We start from the raw sequence: 15463 nt of genomic DNA, 5'->3' as shown, positions 1-15463 counted from the left end.
CGCATTTCATGAAAGCATGTAATTAATGAACTGTTTTCATTGTTTCTACTCACTGGGCTCTAATAGCTCATCCCTCTCCCTTAACCCCAGTTTTGCAGGGCCAGAGTTAGCTATGGGAGATCAGAGTCAGCAAGAGTATGAGCATGGCTAAGGGTATGTTTACGTAATAGAAGTGTAGTGGACATGATGTAAAGTTAAGTTGTGTTAAGATAGTTATGTTTAGACATGTGTTAACATGTTATGTATTCAGAGTTATAGAGTTGTGCTTGGCCCTAGTGTATGATTAATCCCTTTATACATGGATCCTGTTTTACATTTCTTGATGAGAAATGGACTGAGCTTGACATATGGTATGCTGACCCTACTAGAGATAAAGGTTCTATGTTTTCAGACATAGGGCATGTACAGGTCAAGCTTTTACCAGGCTTAACGTATGGTATGTTTTATGAGACTCCAGTGGATGTGTTTTGGGAAGAAAGGGTTTCAATCCGTTGACCCAGAAACATAACCGTGAGGGAAGAAAGGGTTTCAATCCCTTGACCCAAAGCGGTCAGTAGTCACTGGTGTAGGCACTGAGGGCTGTTTCATATTAGTATATCTGAGTGTATGCTTAGGTTAAGCCTGGTAGTCGAAAGAAAAGTTTTACAGTTTTTATGTTTATGTTTGATCATGTGTGGGATTTATCAGGTACACAGAGTTCAGGTTAGGCTTGCTACGGGTCCTGGCGGCCTTACGCCGACCTGGATCCTAGCGCCGGTGGCGGTTCGGGCCGTTACAGAGGGGTATCGGTTTCCGGGCTGTTACAGCCTCGTCATCAGTAGTAATCTTAGCAGCAGTTTGTGAATTGTCGGTCATTTCGAGAGATAGAATAGAGATTTCTTTTTAAGAGAGAAGAGATAAGAGATCAGTTTTTATCCAAATGAATAGAGAGAATTCAATGGATTTCTCCTAAAACCAAAATGATGATGTGGCCAAAATGGAGTTATGCTGTGATTGGCTAATCCTGCAAGACAGAGAAGATGAGGTGGTGGGTGCCCATGACAGTCACTCCCACGCTCAAATTAATAATTTAGAGAATAAGACAAATATTGAACTTGAGAGTATTTGTATTTGAGAATTGCATATTTTTATTTCTGTGATCGTTTTCTATTTATACTGTAAGAAAGTGGGAATAAATATAGTATTTTCTGATAACCCAAAAAAAATGTGGCCGACTTGTAGATAAAGGATCTTTACATGCTAATTGGTCGGGAATCCCTTTATTACATACGTAAAGGATACCATAGTTATTAACGGTAACTTCATTATGGAGCCTCGCCTTGAAGTTGAGAGAGCGAGTCTATCCGACTCGAAGCTGAACTATCATGAGACTGGGTCTTCTTTTCTCTTGGTTCTAAATACCATAGTCATTCGAATCCTGCTTTCTACAAGTGGGATCGTGTATTGGTTTATCAAATTTTTACCAATTAACCCTATTTTATAGTGATAACTCACCATCTAAGTTAATTATTGTGTAACATTACTTTGTTATTAATAATAGATATCTTATTTGTCATGGCTATTCTTTAGTAGTGTAACAAGAGTAAATATGGATTTTGAAACTTTAGATTACATATATTTTAGGGAAAAATGAAATAATATTTTTGATTTTGCATGTTTTTCAATTTAAAAATTATGATTTAATTTGTATCAAATATTTTATAATATTTCATAATTAATAAACAATGATAATTATAAATTTCGAATTATAAAAAAAATTATTAATTAATATTTTTATATTTTTAAAAATAAAATTATAAAATATTTTATAATTTTACTCATTTTTAAATTTATGATACAATTTATATTAAAATAATATTTATTATTTATTTATTATAATAATATTTCCTGATAATATTTAAAATTTACCGATTTTTGTTAATACTACATATTCTTAAGCGAAAAATTATATAAACCACATTATTATTATTATTATTATTTTGAATCAAATAAACCACATTATTATTATTATTATTATTATTATTTTACTATCGCAAAGCCAGCTTTGGCGGCATTTCTTCGTTTACTTTCATTAAATACCAAAACTTAAACCAACTATGATGTAGCCTGTCGCTATCGCTTACCTCTTCTAAAATGAAAGATCTTCTTTTCTGGGATTTTCCATCTGATATCTGTTTTTGTTTCTCCTCTCTGATCACTTTCACCATTTGGCGTCTCACTGCCCCTTTTCGCGTTCCTTTTCCAGCCATACGTTGACGTTTTAGCCTGCAGCATTCTAAGCCATACCCTGTTCAGGTTAAGGGGTTGTTTTCTACTTCACTGCCTGTGCTTCTTGGTCATCATGGTGGTTGTAGTTGTTGGCTCACATTCACATTTATATTCCTTTATTATTTTGCCCATCTGTTATTGAGCTGTATTATTATCATTTCATTTTTATTATTTTGTTGGGTTTTTGAGTTGGCTCTGTTCTTCACCTTCTTTATGTACTATAAAGAGAAATGATTTTTTAAAACCTATGATGTTTGGGATAATTCAGGATTGAAGAAGAGATATGGTTTAAGCCTTCAATTGGGTTTCAATGAGCTTTACCTGCTTTGACGTATTAAATTGCTTCAAGAGCAACGATACTCAAAGCCAGCAACAGCCAGAAGGTAAGAAAATCCACTACACTTCAATTTTTTGGCGATGATTTCATGATATCATCCCAAACAAGGGAATTTTTGCGAAATTCTTGATTCTAAACGACTGGTATATTTTTCTTTTATTTGGAATTCAGGAAGCTGCTAGCAGTTTCCTTATAATTTGATGTTGAATACATTCCTTTTAGCATAATTTGCTTCATGGGGCTCCTAATTGCTTGTGTTTTTCATTTCTGCATGACTAGATATTACCACCAATAATGTGAGGGTCTTCTCTTATAATTCATTGAGATCAGCAACAGGAAATTTTCATCCATCAAGCAGAATTGGTCGAGGTGGTTTTGGGGTTGTCCATAGGGTAAGCCACATGTCCACTGTTTTGTGAGTTGCATTTACAGTGGATGCATTGTTTGGGAAACGAGATGATGAAGGGGGAAGATAGGAAGAGAGGATATTAATTGATTCCTCTAGATACGAAGCCGTGCATTTGATAATTTTTCCAGTTAGTTTTCACACAGATTTGCATTCATCTTTGCAGGGAGTGTTAAGGGATGGCACTCAAGTGGCAATCAAGTGTCTTTCTGCAGAATCTAAACAAGGAAAGCGTGAATTCATGACAGAGATTAATATGATATCAAACATACGACACCCGAATCTTGTTCAGCTCATTGGTTGTTGTATTGAGGGCAATAATCGAGTACTGGTCTATGAATATATGGAGAACAACAGCCTGGCAACTTCTTTACTTGGTAAATACCAGAAAAATTCTAAATCAGTTAGTATGGTAGTGATTTTGAGTATCAACATGAGATGCCTCTGAAGTGTTTAAAGAATCTTTAAAATTCACTTTTGACACTAACCATATATTGTTTTTAGATGCCTCTGAACTGCTAAAAATATATTTCCAGGTATAGATATTGTGGTGAAATTATTTGAATTCTTCTAAGAGCACTAATATGCAATGGTACCTTTTGGAATTGTTAGAAGATGTTGATGAATTTTATCCTTATGTGTTAAAATGGGTTTTTTCATTTTCTGAATTTTAACAGGCTGTGTTGAGTTTATACCAATTCTTCCAAAATTTCTATCCTCCAATGCTGCATTTAAGTTTCGCATGATATGCTCACAAGAATAGACCTTCCCTTTTTTATGTTTTATATGTAAAAAAATGTGTTTACAAGTTTGAAATATTGCTCTAGTTTTCTACAATTTTCTTGAAACACCATGTAGAATCGCTCTTTTTGTATGAATATCTAGCTATATTCTTGAAATATATATATATATATAATTCCCGTCAGAAAGAGGAAGAAATATTGGGGCAAGTGTCTCAAAATATTTAAGATCTAAAAGCTAGACAATAAGAAAAAGTCCAAGGCTTTATCTGCTTACATCAATCTCATATGAGTATGACATTTTCCACCATGGTTCTGTAGCTACTTCTCATATGCTTTTTTTTTTTTAATCGGTGCTAGCTTGAAATATGGCCCTGCCATGAGCTCATTAGTACCTTTGGTCTAGCATATGGCCTCACAACATGTTCTCTGGCCTTTCCATAAACCTATTAGTGTCTTACTGCCTTCTAATAGCATCTCCACGTGTCAAGCTTCGGGCTTGAAGTTGGCTCTTAAACAGTTATTAATAAGTGCCCTACAAGAACTCACCTATAAAGCTGTTAGAGAAAAAGTCCAAAACTTTGTTCATTTACATAAAAATTCCCCTTATACTCAATGTGAGATGTTGGGGCTACAAATTGAGACATCTGTTTTTAACTTACCATAGTGGAGTTGTCAATACATAGTAGCAATTTTGTACATGGTGATGCATTTCTTTGGTATTGTATAGAAAATTGTTACATATACGACATATCTCCAAATGTGTTCCAAGACTTGAAATATTCATTTAACATCCTGTGAATTGAGTTCTCTAACATTAATTTGTTTGCATTATGACTGAACATCATGCCACAAAATGTTCTGTCAAATTCTGAATATTGCTAGTAGCATTGGTCTTTTTGAGTCTCTTAATACATTTAGATGCTGAACAGCATGTTGCACTTGGTTTTGCATCAATGATGAGGTTATCTACTGTGTGGGCTGTTTGTTGGTTTTCAAGTATGCTGATGCCAGCACAATTGCTTCAGGTTCAAAAGGTAAACACATTGCTATGGACTGGTCTACGAGAGCTGCTATTTGCCTTGGTACAGCAACTGGTATTGCATTTCTTCATGAGGAAGTTGAGCCACCTATTGTTCATAGGGATATTAAGGCTAGTAATATACTTCTTGATGGTAACTTGCAGCCAAAAATTGGAGACTTTGGGCTGGCAAAACTTTTTCCAGACAATGTCACTCATGTCACTACTCAAGTGGCTGGAACTGTGTAAGCATACTTTCTTTAGTTTTTCTTTTATTATCAGTAGCCTCTTACTTGCAACGTCTCCAAAGTTGGTAAGAAAAAATTTGCTAAAATAAGCTCTGAAATGTTCTTGGCTTGTTAACTTAGCTATGGGTTTCACGGTTAACTCTTAGCCTATTACTATGTAAAGAAGGAAACTCGCAACGGATTGTATGAATTCTGCATGGAGTCTTCTTGTGAAATTGTTACTTGCTGCATAATTATATGACCTCTGCTGTACTTATTCATTGTTGTTGTCTGTTACTGATAATCTCTTTATGTTTCTGCAGGGGATATCTGGCCCCAGAGTATGCTTTACTAGGACAGCTTACCAAAAAGGCTGATGTATATAGTTTTGGTGTTCTCATACTCGAAATAATTAGTGCGAGAAGTAGCAGTAAGGCAGCATTCGGGGAGGATCTGTTGGTTCTGGTTGAATGGGTATCTTTTTGAACTTAGACTATGTTTGGTAAACCGAAATGCAATGTAATGTAATCAAAATTTCTATTGGATTTAATGGAAAATTTTGATTGCATTATGGCATTGCCAAACGTAACTTTAAAATAGTTAACACTACAAAATAGTTTAGCAATTCAACAATGTCTTGCCAAGCTTTTCACTCAGTTTGTATTATCTTTTTCTTTCCATTTCTATATATCCTTGACATGCTTTATTGCCATTGGAGGCAAGAAATTAAGAACAGGTTAACTTAACTCGCTTCTGCAGATATCCTTTCCCTGCTATTGTTATGGTGTCATCATGCATCAATCAAGAAAATGAATCCTTAGTTTCTTTCTTATTGAGATACTTAGATTTGAATGTTGTTGTAGGTGTGGAAACTGAGGAAGGAAGAAAGGCTGATGGATCTTGTTGATGCAGAATTGTTTGAATATCCAGAGGATGAAGTGATGCGTTTCATTAAGGTTGCACTGTTTTGTACTCAAGCAGCTGCACAACAAAGACCCACCATGAAGCAAGTGTTAGAGATGCTTTCAAAGAATGTTAACCTTAATGAGAAGGCACTAACAGAACCAACAGTGTACCGGAGTTGGACTTCTCAATGGTTGGCAAGTAGCACCAACGAGACATCATCTTCCCAAAAGAATAAAGGGAAGAAATTAGTATATCCTCCGGTGAGCTTTTCTCAGTTAGATAGAGATCAGGAAGTGACAGAGATGTTACCCAGGTGATGCATTGGCTTTTTGCTTAATCTTGCTGACCAGAATGTAGGAAACCTGTAAAAGGTACTAACTCCTTGTCAATGCTTTCCCCTTGGGTCTGGTAATCTTCTTCAACCCTTCGTTTGATATAAATGATTTTGTAAAAAAAGAATTTAAATGAATTCTTACAAAATCATGCATGATTTTGTTTTCACATATGATTGAAAATGTTTCAAGTTAAAAAAAATTGAATTCTTTCATTTCAAATAGGAAAATTGAAAGAAAAAAAAAATCAATTGAATTGAATTTCTTGATTCCAAACTGAAGGTAAGTGAAACTAAATTTTTTTGGGAGAATGGTTTGGGGGGTTAATGAGAATAAGAGTATTAGCATATATACCACATGTAGATACAAGTGTAATCAGTTGATAAATCTGTTCATCTAATATAAAATTTTTATGTTGAAGTTATATATTTGTCCTTCTTTGTGATTCCTTTCTATTGCTTAAATGTTCTATTCTTCGCCTTTCAATTCTCTGCTGCTTATTGGTTGGACGGTTGCTTGCTGGCTGCTCAATCTTCTTCATGGCAATGATTATTTGGTGCTGACTTGCTCATCTTGTACTGACATGCACATCAAGGCTTTTTTGACTCTTCCATTCTTTTATGAACAGCTCAATCACATCACCTATGAGTTTTCAAATTTACCAATTTTATGCGTTTGCGTTTTGGGGATACTATTTTGTTAGAAACTGTGCATAAGTTCCTTGTGAGGCTTGGATTTAGAATTGACAGATATGGAGTTTGGTGCCTAGAAGCAGAAAAGTGTTATTATCTTTTCTTTTTTAATTGTTTTAAAATTATTGTCTATTTTTATTTTTTTAGACTATAATAACATATAAATTGACTAATATAATTTTATTTAATTTTATTTTATTTTTAAGAAATTTTTTAAAATATTTTTTAATATTTAATAAAATTTAATGTATTTAAAATGAGTATAATTAAAAAGTTAATAAAAGAAATTGAATTTCTGCTGGATAAAATTTTTAAAACGGAGTGAGTATTTTTGTATTTTCTAAAAACGCTTCTATTCATTGCGGCACAGACAGCATAGCCAAGAATTGCGAGTATGGTGTAAATATGAATTTATATAATAACCACTGAATTAGCTTTTCTTCCTTGAAAAGTAAATAAAGAATTGGTTTTCCAATTTTATATTTTTATAATCATCCACCGAAGTTTCTAACACACGCACATGTATACCTAAGTTGAATTTGAGTGATTAAATTAATTGGTTTGACAGTATTTCAAATTTTTAAAAAATGTTAAAATTCTATTTATTTGGTTGATATTTTTTCTCGAATTTTTTAGAAATCGAAACCATTTCTTCAATGCCTCTAACCTATTAGGTCATGAAAAGTGAATTTTTCAAGAAATAATCCATTTAAACTAAGTAGATAGCAGATGATGGGGGATGAAATGAAAAGTGAGAAAGAAGCTGCCAGAAACTCTGAGAAGATGCACCAATGGAATGGTCAAGAGACCTTTACAGGAAGAAGAGCGTCAGAAATAATCAATGCCAATATAAAAATGGAAGCAAAAAGGCAGAATTCACGCATAACAGCCCATCAAAACTAAAAGCAAACAAAATACTCACAACATGCTCAATCATTTACCAGCTTTCTGCAGAGAAATTTTCCCAATCACACAATCTTTCCACACAACAACTGCTTGATGCCTAACATGCTCAATCATATGCCAGGTTCCCATGTTGTATTGTTCAATGTCAGACTTGACTCTTTAAAATCACAGTTACATACATTCACATACATATTCAACACTAAGCAGTTTTGGTTCTCAAGCAGCTGCTACCGCCTCAGGTGTTGCTGCAGCCTTAGTGGAAGTTGCATTTGGAGTAGTTGTGGCAGCAGGCGGTGCAGCCTTAGCAACTTTACTTGATTCTGCTGATGGTGGTGGTTTGGGATTCATGTGAGGAGGGGGATTATGTTTAAGCTTCACAAGTATTTGACGCATCCTTGACAAATCAGTTGGCTTTCCAGGCTTCGGCCCCTGGATCACGACGATGGATGGTTTCTTCTTCTCTTGATCTTTCTTTCCTCTTTTCTCTATGGCTGGCACTTCATGAGGAATGAGCTCTGCAATTGCCTTCCAGTAATTCTTCTCAGCTTCAGTATGGAAAATTTCTTGGTTTGCCAAAAACAGCTGATACATCACAGTGCCAAAAACAGCAGGGTAAGATTATAACATTCTCTAGAAAACTTAATGCTATATTCAGTTGCCATTTGTTTCTCCTATTTCCTTCATTTCATTTGTTTTTGAGGGATAAGTTTGGCCATGAAAAATTATGCTCCCAAATTCATTTATGGTTCTAACTTGCAATCCAACACATGATTTGAGCAAGAACACAAGATCGACTCTGTCGTGAATGAACATAAACTGGAAACATAACCATATGCCGTAGCTGGTCTGGGATAATAAATTGAGTAATCCAAATTAAACAAGGATGAAGAAGAAAGCATAAAATAAAATATAATTAAAGTATTTGTCTCTCACCTTCTCCTTCTCCCTATTAGACGCCTTCTTCTTCTCAACATTCAATTGGCGCTTTCTGTAAAATTCTCTCTTATACTCTTCTGCCTCCTCTATTATCTGCTGCAAAATCTCTTTCTCCTTCTTCTCCTTCTCTTCAAGCCTAATCGCATTCTGCCTGCACTTTTCATTCACAGTTCCATTCATCATATCACCGATGTCAGTCAGATCACCGCTAGATCCATGCAAGATCTATCATTTTTGCTTTAAAAGTTCAAAACTCACCTCATGATTTATTTTGGAAATTGCGAGATCATCTAATTAAGCAATAATTTCTAATTAAAAACTCACGAAGTGAACACAACATGATCATATTAGTAAATAAGTACTCGACTAGTAGCAGAGAACAGAATCGAGAGCTCACCTTCGCCACTCTCTCAATGCAAAACCATCCTCTGGCTTCATCTCTGCTGGAGGTGGCAAGATCGGACCGTTAGATACGCCAAAACCTCCGTTAAATCCCTGGCCGTTCTGCTCCAGAGGGAACGTCGGGAATCCTGCACCACCACCAGAATAGATCGATGACAGACTCTCACTCACTGGCTGAGAGGAGAACATGTCATCGCCGGCGCTATATGCCTGGGAGGTGAAGATCGGTGACGAGTCTCCGGCGGAGTCCTTGAGCGAGTCGTTATCGAAGTTGCTGAAGGATTCGAATCGAGAGGAAGGTATGCGAGAATCATAACCGATGTATCCATCGCCGGCGAAGGGGCGAGTGGAGTAGTTGAGTGGCGACTCGTCACCGAAAGAGCCGTTGAACGATGACATGATTCTCACTTCTCTCTCCCGACCGCAGTCGTTCGCTTAAGTGAGCATCTCACAGGTGGCTTTTGATGTCCTTAAGAAAATCACTCCATGCCTTCATTAAAACATTTTTTCAGTTTTCATTGGCGTAAAGTGATATTCAACAAATAAGAAAGTGACGCGTGTCAAAATCAGCTATTGGTGATCTTACATGCAACGATATAGACAGCGCCACCTTTTGCTGTAGCGACTCTTCCACCTGGAATGTTCATCAACTTTGTGGCTGTGTTCAGAGATTCTCCAATGTGCGGCGCTGGAGAAATTTATTGCGGTTTCGCGGGCGTAAATAATTTTCATGGAGGCGCACCTGTGGTAAATGGGAGACTGGCCCTTGAGGCAACATTGAACCGCGGCCTACGGGCTAGCCGAAACCCGATCGTGAAATATACCCCGGTTGGCAACCGAAATAATTTAATTAAATTCTTATATAATTATGTATAATACCTATTCTTTTAAAAATGATTATTATAATCCTAGTTTTATTATAATCTTGATTAGGGTTGAGAAAAAAACTGAAAATTAAAATTTTAGAGTTTGTGAAAACCAAACTGATTCAGTTTAATTAAATTTGGTTTGATCGATTAGACTTTTTAATAAAAATTTTATTTTTAATACATTAATTTTAGCATTTTAAAATTTAATTGAAATATTTTAATATTAATTATAATTTAATATTTTTATATTATAAAAAATAATATACGATTATCATTAATTGGTTCGATTCAATTTTATCGATTTTTTTTCTAATCAAAACCGAATTGGACTGAAATAATCAAAATTTTAGAAAATAAAAATTGAATCGAATCGAATTTCTGATTTAATTCGGATCGATCGATTTTTTCGATTTGAATCGAATACTACTCACTCTCTAATCCTAATGGGTTCTAATTCTAGTTTCATTTAGAGAAGTCTCTTACAGTCCAACGATTTGTTAAATGCTGATATTAGATGGAGAATAAGAAATTACTCTTTGATAAACATTTGGGGTGACCCATGGCTTTCTAATGAGAGCGAATTTTTCATTCAAACCCGTTTAATTGATAGTATGTAGGAGTTTCAAGTTTTAAGTTTTAGGCTTAATTGATGAGGGGGTAGTGATCGGAATGAGCAACTGCTTTCTGAGCTTTTTGTTTTGGAAGATATGCATAGTATTTTTTGTATTTCTCTTAGTGTGACTGGTTGTATGAATAGGAGAATCTAGTAATTCACTAAGGATGAAAAATATTATGTCAAATCTAAATATCATGTTGCTTTAGGAATGATAAAGGGTTATCTCAATTTGTGGTCCTAGGAGAGGGGGAGATATTTGGAAGCTTTATCTCTCCCCTAAAGTTAAGAACTTCCGTTGGAGAGCTTCAAGAGGGTTTTTGCCATTTCGAGTAAACTTGGCTAATAGTTCTGCTAATTTAAGAAAGGACTATCCTAGATGTAGCATGGTTGAGGATGAGTCACATTTTTTTTTTTGCATTGTTCTGTTTTCGTAGAGTGTTGAAATCTTTTTAATTTGAGGATGAATTTGGTTTTCTTTTCTTTTTTGTAGAGGTTTTTTAGACATATTTGTGGACAAAGTGGACGTTACAATGTGGAGTATATGACATCATAGGAATTTGCTTGTGTAGCAAAGTAAGGTTGCTTCAGGAGGGTTCTTCCCTTTTGACTAATTGACAAGTTAATATGTTAGTGTTGTTATAAATTGTTAATTACTTTTAGCGCAGAGGTCTAAATGAACCTTATCTTAGTTAAGGAAGCAAGTTAATATTGTTGCTCATAGCCTTACAGGAACAGCTACATCTTATGCTCATCTTCAAGTTCGGTTTGAGCCTCCAGACTCTATTGGGATTCTTTTTAATTTGGAAAGACTATAGGTAAGGTATATTGGGGCCTGATGGCTGGGTTTAAATGGCCTTTTTGTATTGTTTCCTTTTTAATATATTTGATGATGCCAAAAAAAAAAAAATGGTAGTTATTTTACTTTTTAATTAAATTTTATAAATTTATAAAAATTTAATTTTAATTGTTCTTAATTTATTTTAATTTAAATAATATTTATTTAAAAAATAAAAAGTATACATATTAAAAAATTTTAATAAAATTTAAGGTAAACAAAATGAAATTTGTATTTTAAATATGAGAAACTAATACAAAAAATAAATATTAAATTCTTGTAAATTTTTATTCCAAAAATATAAGGTATGATATATTAATAGATTTATTATTACTTTATTTAAAACAAACTAAAAATTTATTTTTCAAAAAAAAAAGAATTTTTTTTTGAAACTTGAAAAAACATTTTAAACATTACAAAAAAGTTTCATATGTTAAGATATTTATTTTTCAAAGTAATCACAGTTTAAGCAATTAAATAGCAAAAAATTGGTTTTTTGAAATTATATATAGACATAGTATTTTTTATATAAATTAATATAATAAAAATATAACATCATATTATTAATTAAAAACAATATTTTACTAATTTAATGTATTTTCTACAAAAATATAAATAACACTTGAGATATAATATATCAAAATTTAATAATATTAAATTATTTTAATAATTTTTTATATAATTTATCTTTGTTTAATTGTTTTTTGTGTATAAATTTATTTTTTAGTATTTTATACGATTCAGATTCGTTTAATTTATTTTAAATTTTTGATAAAACTTGATTTGCATTTATTTATTAATTTTATTTAAAAGATATATATATTTATATTTTTATGAGGGTTGACATAATTTTAAAGTAATATATTTTTTAAAAAATAAAAGTTTATTTATTTATAAAAAAATAAAAATTTTAAATTTCTCAGCATAACAAAAATAGCAACAAATTTAAAAATATTAGAACTTAAAAAATAATTATTAATTATATAAAATATTTTTAATTAAAAATTATTATTATATAGTTATGAAAATAATTATATTATATATCACCTTTAATAAATAAGTCTTATGATTGTAGATTAACACAATATTAAAAATTAAAAATACAATATGAATCATCATGATTTGATTAATAATGAAGTTTATTTGTACTATCTTTTGAAATAAATGTAAAAAAAATAATTTTAAAATAATAATTAAAAAATTACATTCAGAATTATTTTATTAAATAAAATAATAAAATATATTTTTTTATATATGAACAAATATTATTTAAATTTTCAGAAGTGCTTCTCTTAAATTTTCTTCCTCCATTTATTCCTGCATTTATCATATCCTATTCTTTTAAATTTTCCTTTAACCTTATAACTTAAATATGGAGGAAGAATACCATCTTTTTCCATTATTATTTTTAGATCTTTCAATATATTTAGGTTCAAATATGTAAATCTCGAGACATAGCACTCTTATATTTATAAGAAGAGTAAAAATTTTTAACATGTAGATTGAATTTGATTTTTCAAGTAAATGCAAACTTTTGAAGCCATAAGACTTTGTATTTATTATTTTAGGATAATTTTTTTTAATAAAAAACACATTGACATTATTTTATTATTTTTTTAAATTTATTTTTTTAAAAATTTTTATGATGAATATGAAAGTATTTTTTTCAATTTTTAAACTTTTTATAAGGATACATAACGCCTTTTATCCTATCAAGTTGTCAACAGAGCAAAAATTGTCACAAATTATACTTTCTTAGATATTTCAAAACTAAATCATTTTCTTTATGTGTAATTACCAAGTTATTAGGTAATTCATGTAAATTTCATAAAGTAAGTAAAGTAAATATGAGATTTTAAGCTAAACTTTTAGCGAATTTTCTCTATTTTATCAGTATTTCAACATGTAGTATATATAAAAAACATATTTATGATATACTCTCAACCGTTTGTAATCAATGCACAATTGAAAAGATTCATATTTCTTTTTCACAAATAGTACTGATGCACCACATGGGAAAACACTAGGTTGAAGAAAGCCTTTATCAAGTAACTCTTGTAACTGTATTTTCAACTCTTTCAATTATGTAGAAGTCATTCTGTAAGGAGCAATAGAAATAGGTGCAGTGTCTAGCATAACTTCTATAACAAAATTCACTTCCCTTTCTGTAGGTAACTCAGGTAACTCTTTAGAAAATTTATCTTTTATATCATCTAGTTTGTCCTGATTTTCCTTTGCATGAATAACATATGTCCTGGCAGGTGCTCTAGTGTCTAGTCTGTCTACTGTCTCTGATATTTTTACTCTGAACATTGCTAGATTCACCTCTACCTCTACTTTTACTTCAACTCTCTAGCTATCTCCTTTCCCTTTGATATTTCTTTACTTAGATCAATTTATATCTTGGGAAATGATTGAATAAATTGAAAATTAAATCTTTATAATTCAAATTTATGCATGAAGAAGTGAGAAAATGCTATTTTCTACGCATTTCTGAGCTTACCTTTGATTTTCAAGCTTGGTGTATATAGAACCCTAAACTTTTCTTCTTCAATTCTTTATATATATGGCTCTTTCTTTAGCTCTTGATCTTAGGATGAATTAAGTAAAGAAAAAAATTGATTTGGTGAGAGATTGGCTTGGATTTGGTGTAAGAAGGAAAAGCAAATGTTTTATCTTTTTAATGAAGTGATCTTCGATCAAAAGAAGAAGACAACCCACTTTTTCATTTGCTTTGTCATTTCTTTCATACTTAGTTAGGTGATACATAGAGGGTTTAGGTGAAGAGGTGGAAAAATGAAGAACTAAAATTAAATTTTGCCTTTAAACTTTTCATATTCACACTTTAACCTACTAAACTCTTTATCATGTTTCAATTTAGTTTTCAAACTTACAATGTTCATAGATTGACCTACTAAATTATGCTTTTAGTCTTTAGAAGTTCATTTCACTTAGGTAAGTATGCCAGATTTTAACAAGCACCTCTAGCGAGCAGATCGAGTAACCCTAAGCATCTTCCGAAAGTGATTTGTTTTCGACTCGCTAATCACACTGTCTACTTTATTTCTGGATATATTAGTTTCTTTATTTCAATTCTCTATAATTCAGTTATTAACAGTTTAGAATTATGCTAGTATCTCCCTTAAATAACTCGAGGTAAGCTAGCACATCTCCTAATGCCATTTGTTTTAATAGTGAAATGGTCTAACTCATGCCTAGTGATGTTACTATTCCTAATTATAGGTATGAGGATGTTACAGGATATGTGTAATTTAATAAAATAAAATATATAAAAAAAATACATACTGTAACAGTCCGGACGTGATCCCCGGCACTGTTACCGTTCACACCCAGGGCTATCCCTCGCCTGGCCTCTTGCCACCTCGGGCTTTCCACTGGCGTATGAACAGCTCTTAACATCCCTTCACCCTCACGGGTTCCAGGCAGGATTTGTCCCCTTGGGTTCTCGTCAAACGCATCCTTCCCCAAGTGGATTTGGCCCAAATTTCCCTTAGGAAATTAGGTCGCCTCCCCCACTGCTCGAACCCTTGACCTCCCACTTTAAGGGAATAGTCTGGTGAGAGTGAGTACCAATTGTTCCAACCTTTTTATGTAACAGCCCGGACGTGATCCCCGGCACTGTTACCGTTCACGGCCCGGACGTGATCCCCGGCCCCGGACGTCCGGGCCGTGAACGGTAACAGTGCCGGGGATCACGTCCGGGCTGTTACACATACCATTTCAAAAAATATATATTTAAAAATGTTCTTTATATTTTTAAATTTATTTTTAAAAAATAAAAAAATAAAAAATATAATACATTAAAAAATTTAATAACTTTGTGGGTACTTTGACCGAGAATTTTGATTTTCAATTTTATAAGAGAAATTTGAGTCCCTTTATCCTTATTTCAATTTCGATTACTATGAAAAAAATTCAAAGATAACGTATACCTTTTAACCATAAAAAA

General features: G+C 32.6%; 2 protein-coding genes across 5 annotated transcripts; one reads left to right on the top strand and one right to left on the bottom strand.

Moving 5' to 3' along the window:
• The first annotated feature begins 2113 nt into the window (after window positions 1-2113).
• Window positions 2114-6655, top strand: LOC110620598 (putative serine/threonine-protein kinase). 4 transcript variants are annotated; one of them, XM_021764398.2, is made up of 7 exons: window positions 2114-2295; window positions 2537-2651; window positions 2885-2997; window positions 3178-3388; window positions 4780-5017; window positions 5323-5473; window positions 5863-6655. In XM_021764398.2, exons 2-7 carry the CDS (start codon window positions 2579-2581, stop codon window positions 6220-6222), a joined length of 1146 nt encoding a protein of 381 aa, XP_021620090.1. In that variant the 5' UTR covers window positions 2114-2295; window positions 2537-2578; the 3' UTR covers window positions 6223-6655. The 4 variants fall into 4 exon arrangements, with proteins under 4 accessions (XP_021620090.1, XP_021620091.1, XP_043814766.1 ...); XM_021764399.2 differs by having other exon boundaries at window positions 2114-2303; XM_043958831.1 differs by having other exon boundaries at window positions 2114-2347.
• Window positions 6656-7804: 1149 nt separating this feature from the next.
• LOC110620208 (clathrin light chain 2) lies at window positions 7805-9655 on the bottom strand. The gene is made up of 3 exons (XM_021763840.2): window positions 9169-9655; window positions 8769-8922; window positions 7805-8417 (listed from the first exon to the last, which is right to left on the bottom strand). The coding sequence occupies exons 1-3, from the start codon at window positions 9570-9572 to the stop codon at window positions 8052-8054; spliced, it is 924 nt and encodes a 307-aa protein (XP_021619532.1). The 5' UTR covers window positions 9573-9655; the 3' UTR covers window positions 7805-8051.
• Window positions 9656-15463: the final 5808 nt, after the last annotated feature.

The sequence above is a fragment of the Manihot esculenta genome, chromosome 8, assembly GCF_001659605.2.
Source record: "Manihot esculenta cultivar AM560-2 chromosome 8, M.esculenta_v8, whole genome shotgun sequence".
Lineage (NCBI taxonomy): Eukaryota > Viridiplantae > Streptophyta > Magnoliopsida > Malpighiales > Euphorbiaceae > Manihot > Manihot esculenta.
Note: the sequence above shows the minus strand (reverse complement) of the source record. Positions and strands in the feature narration are given on the sequence as shown.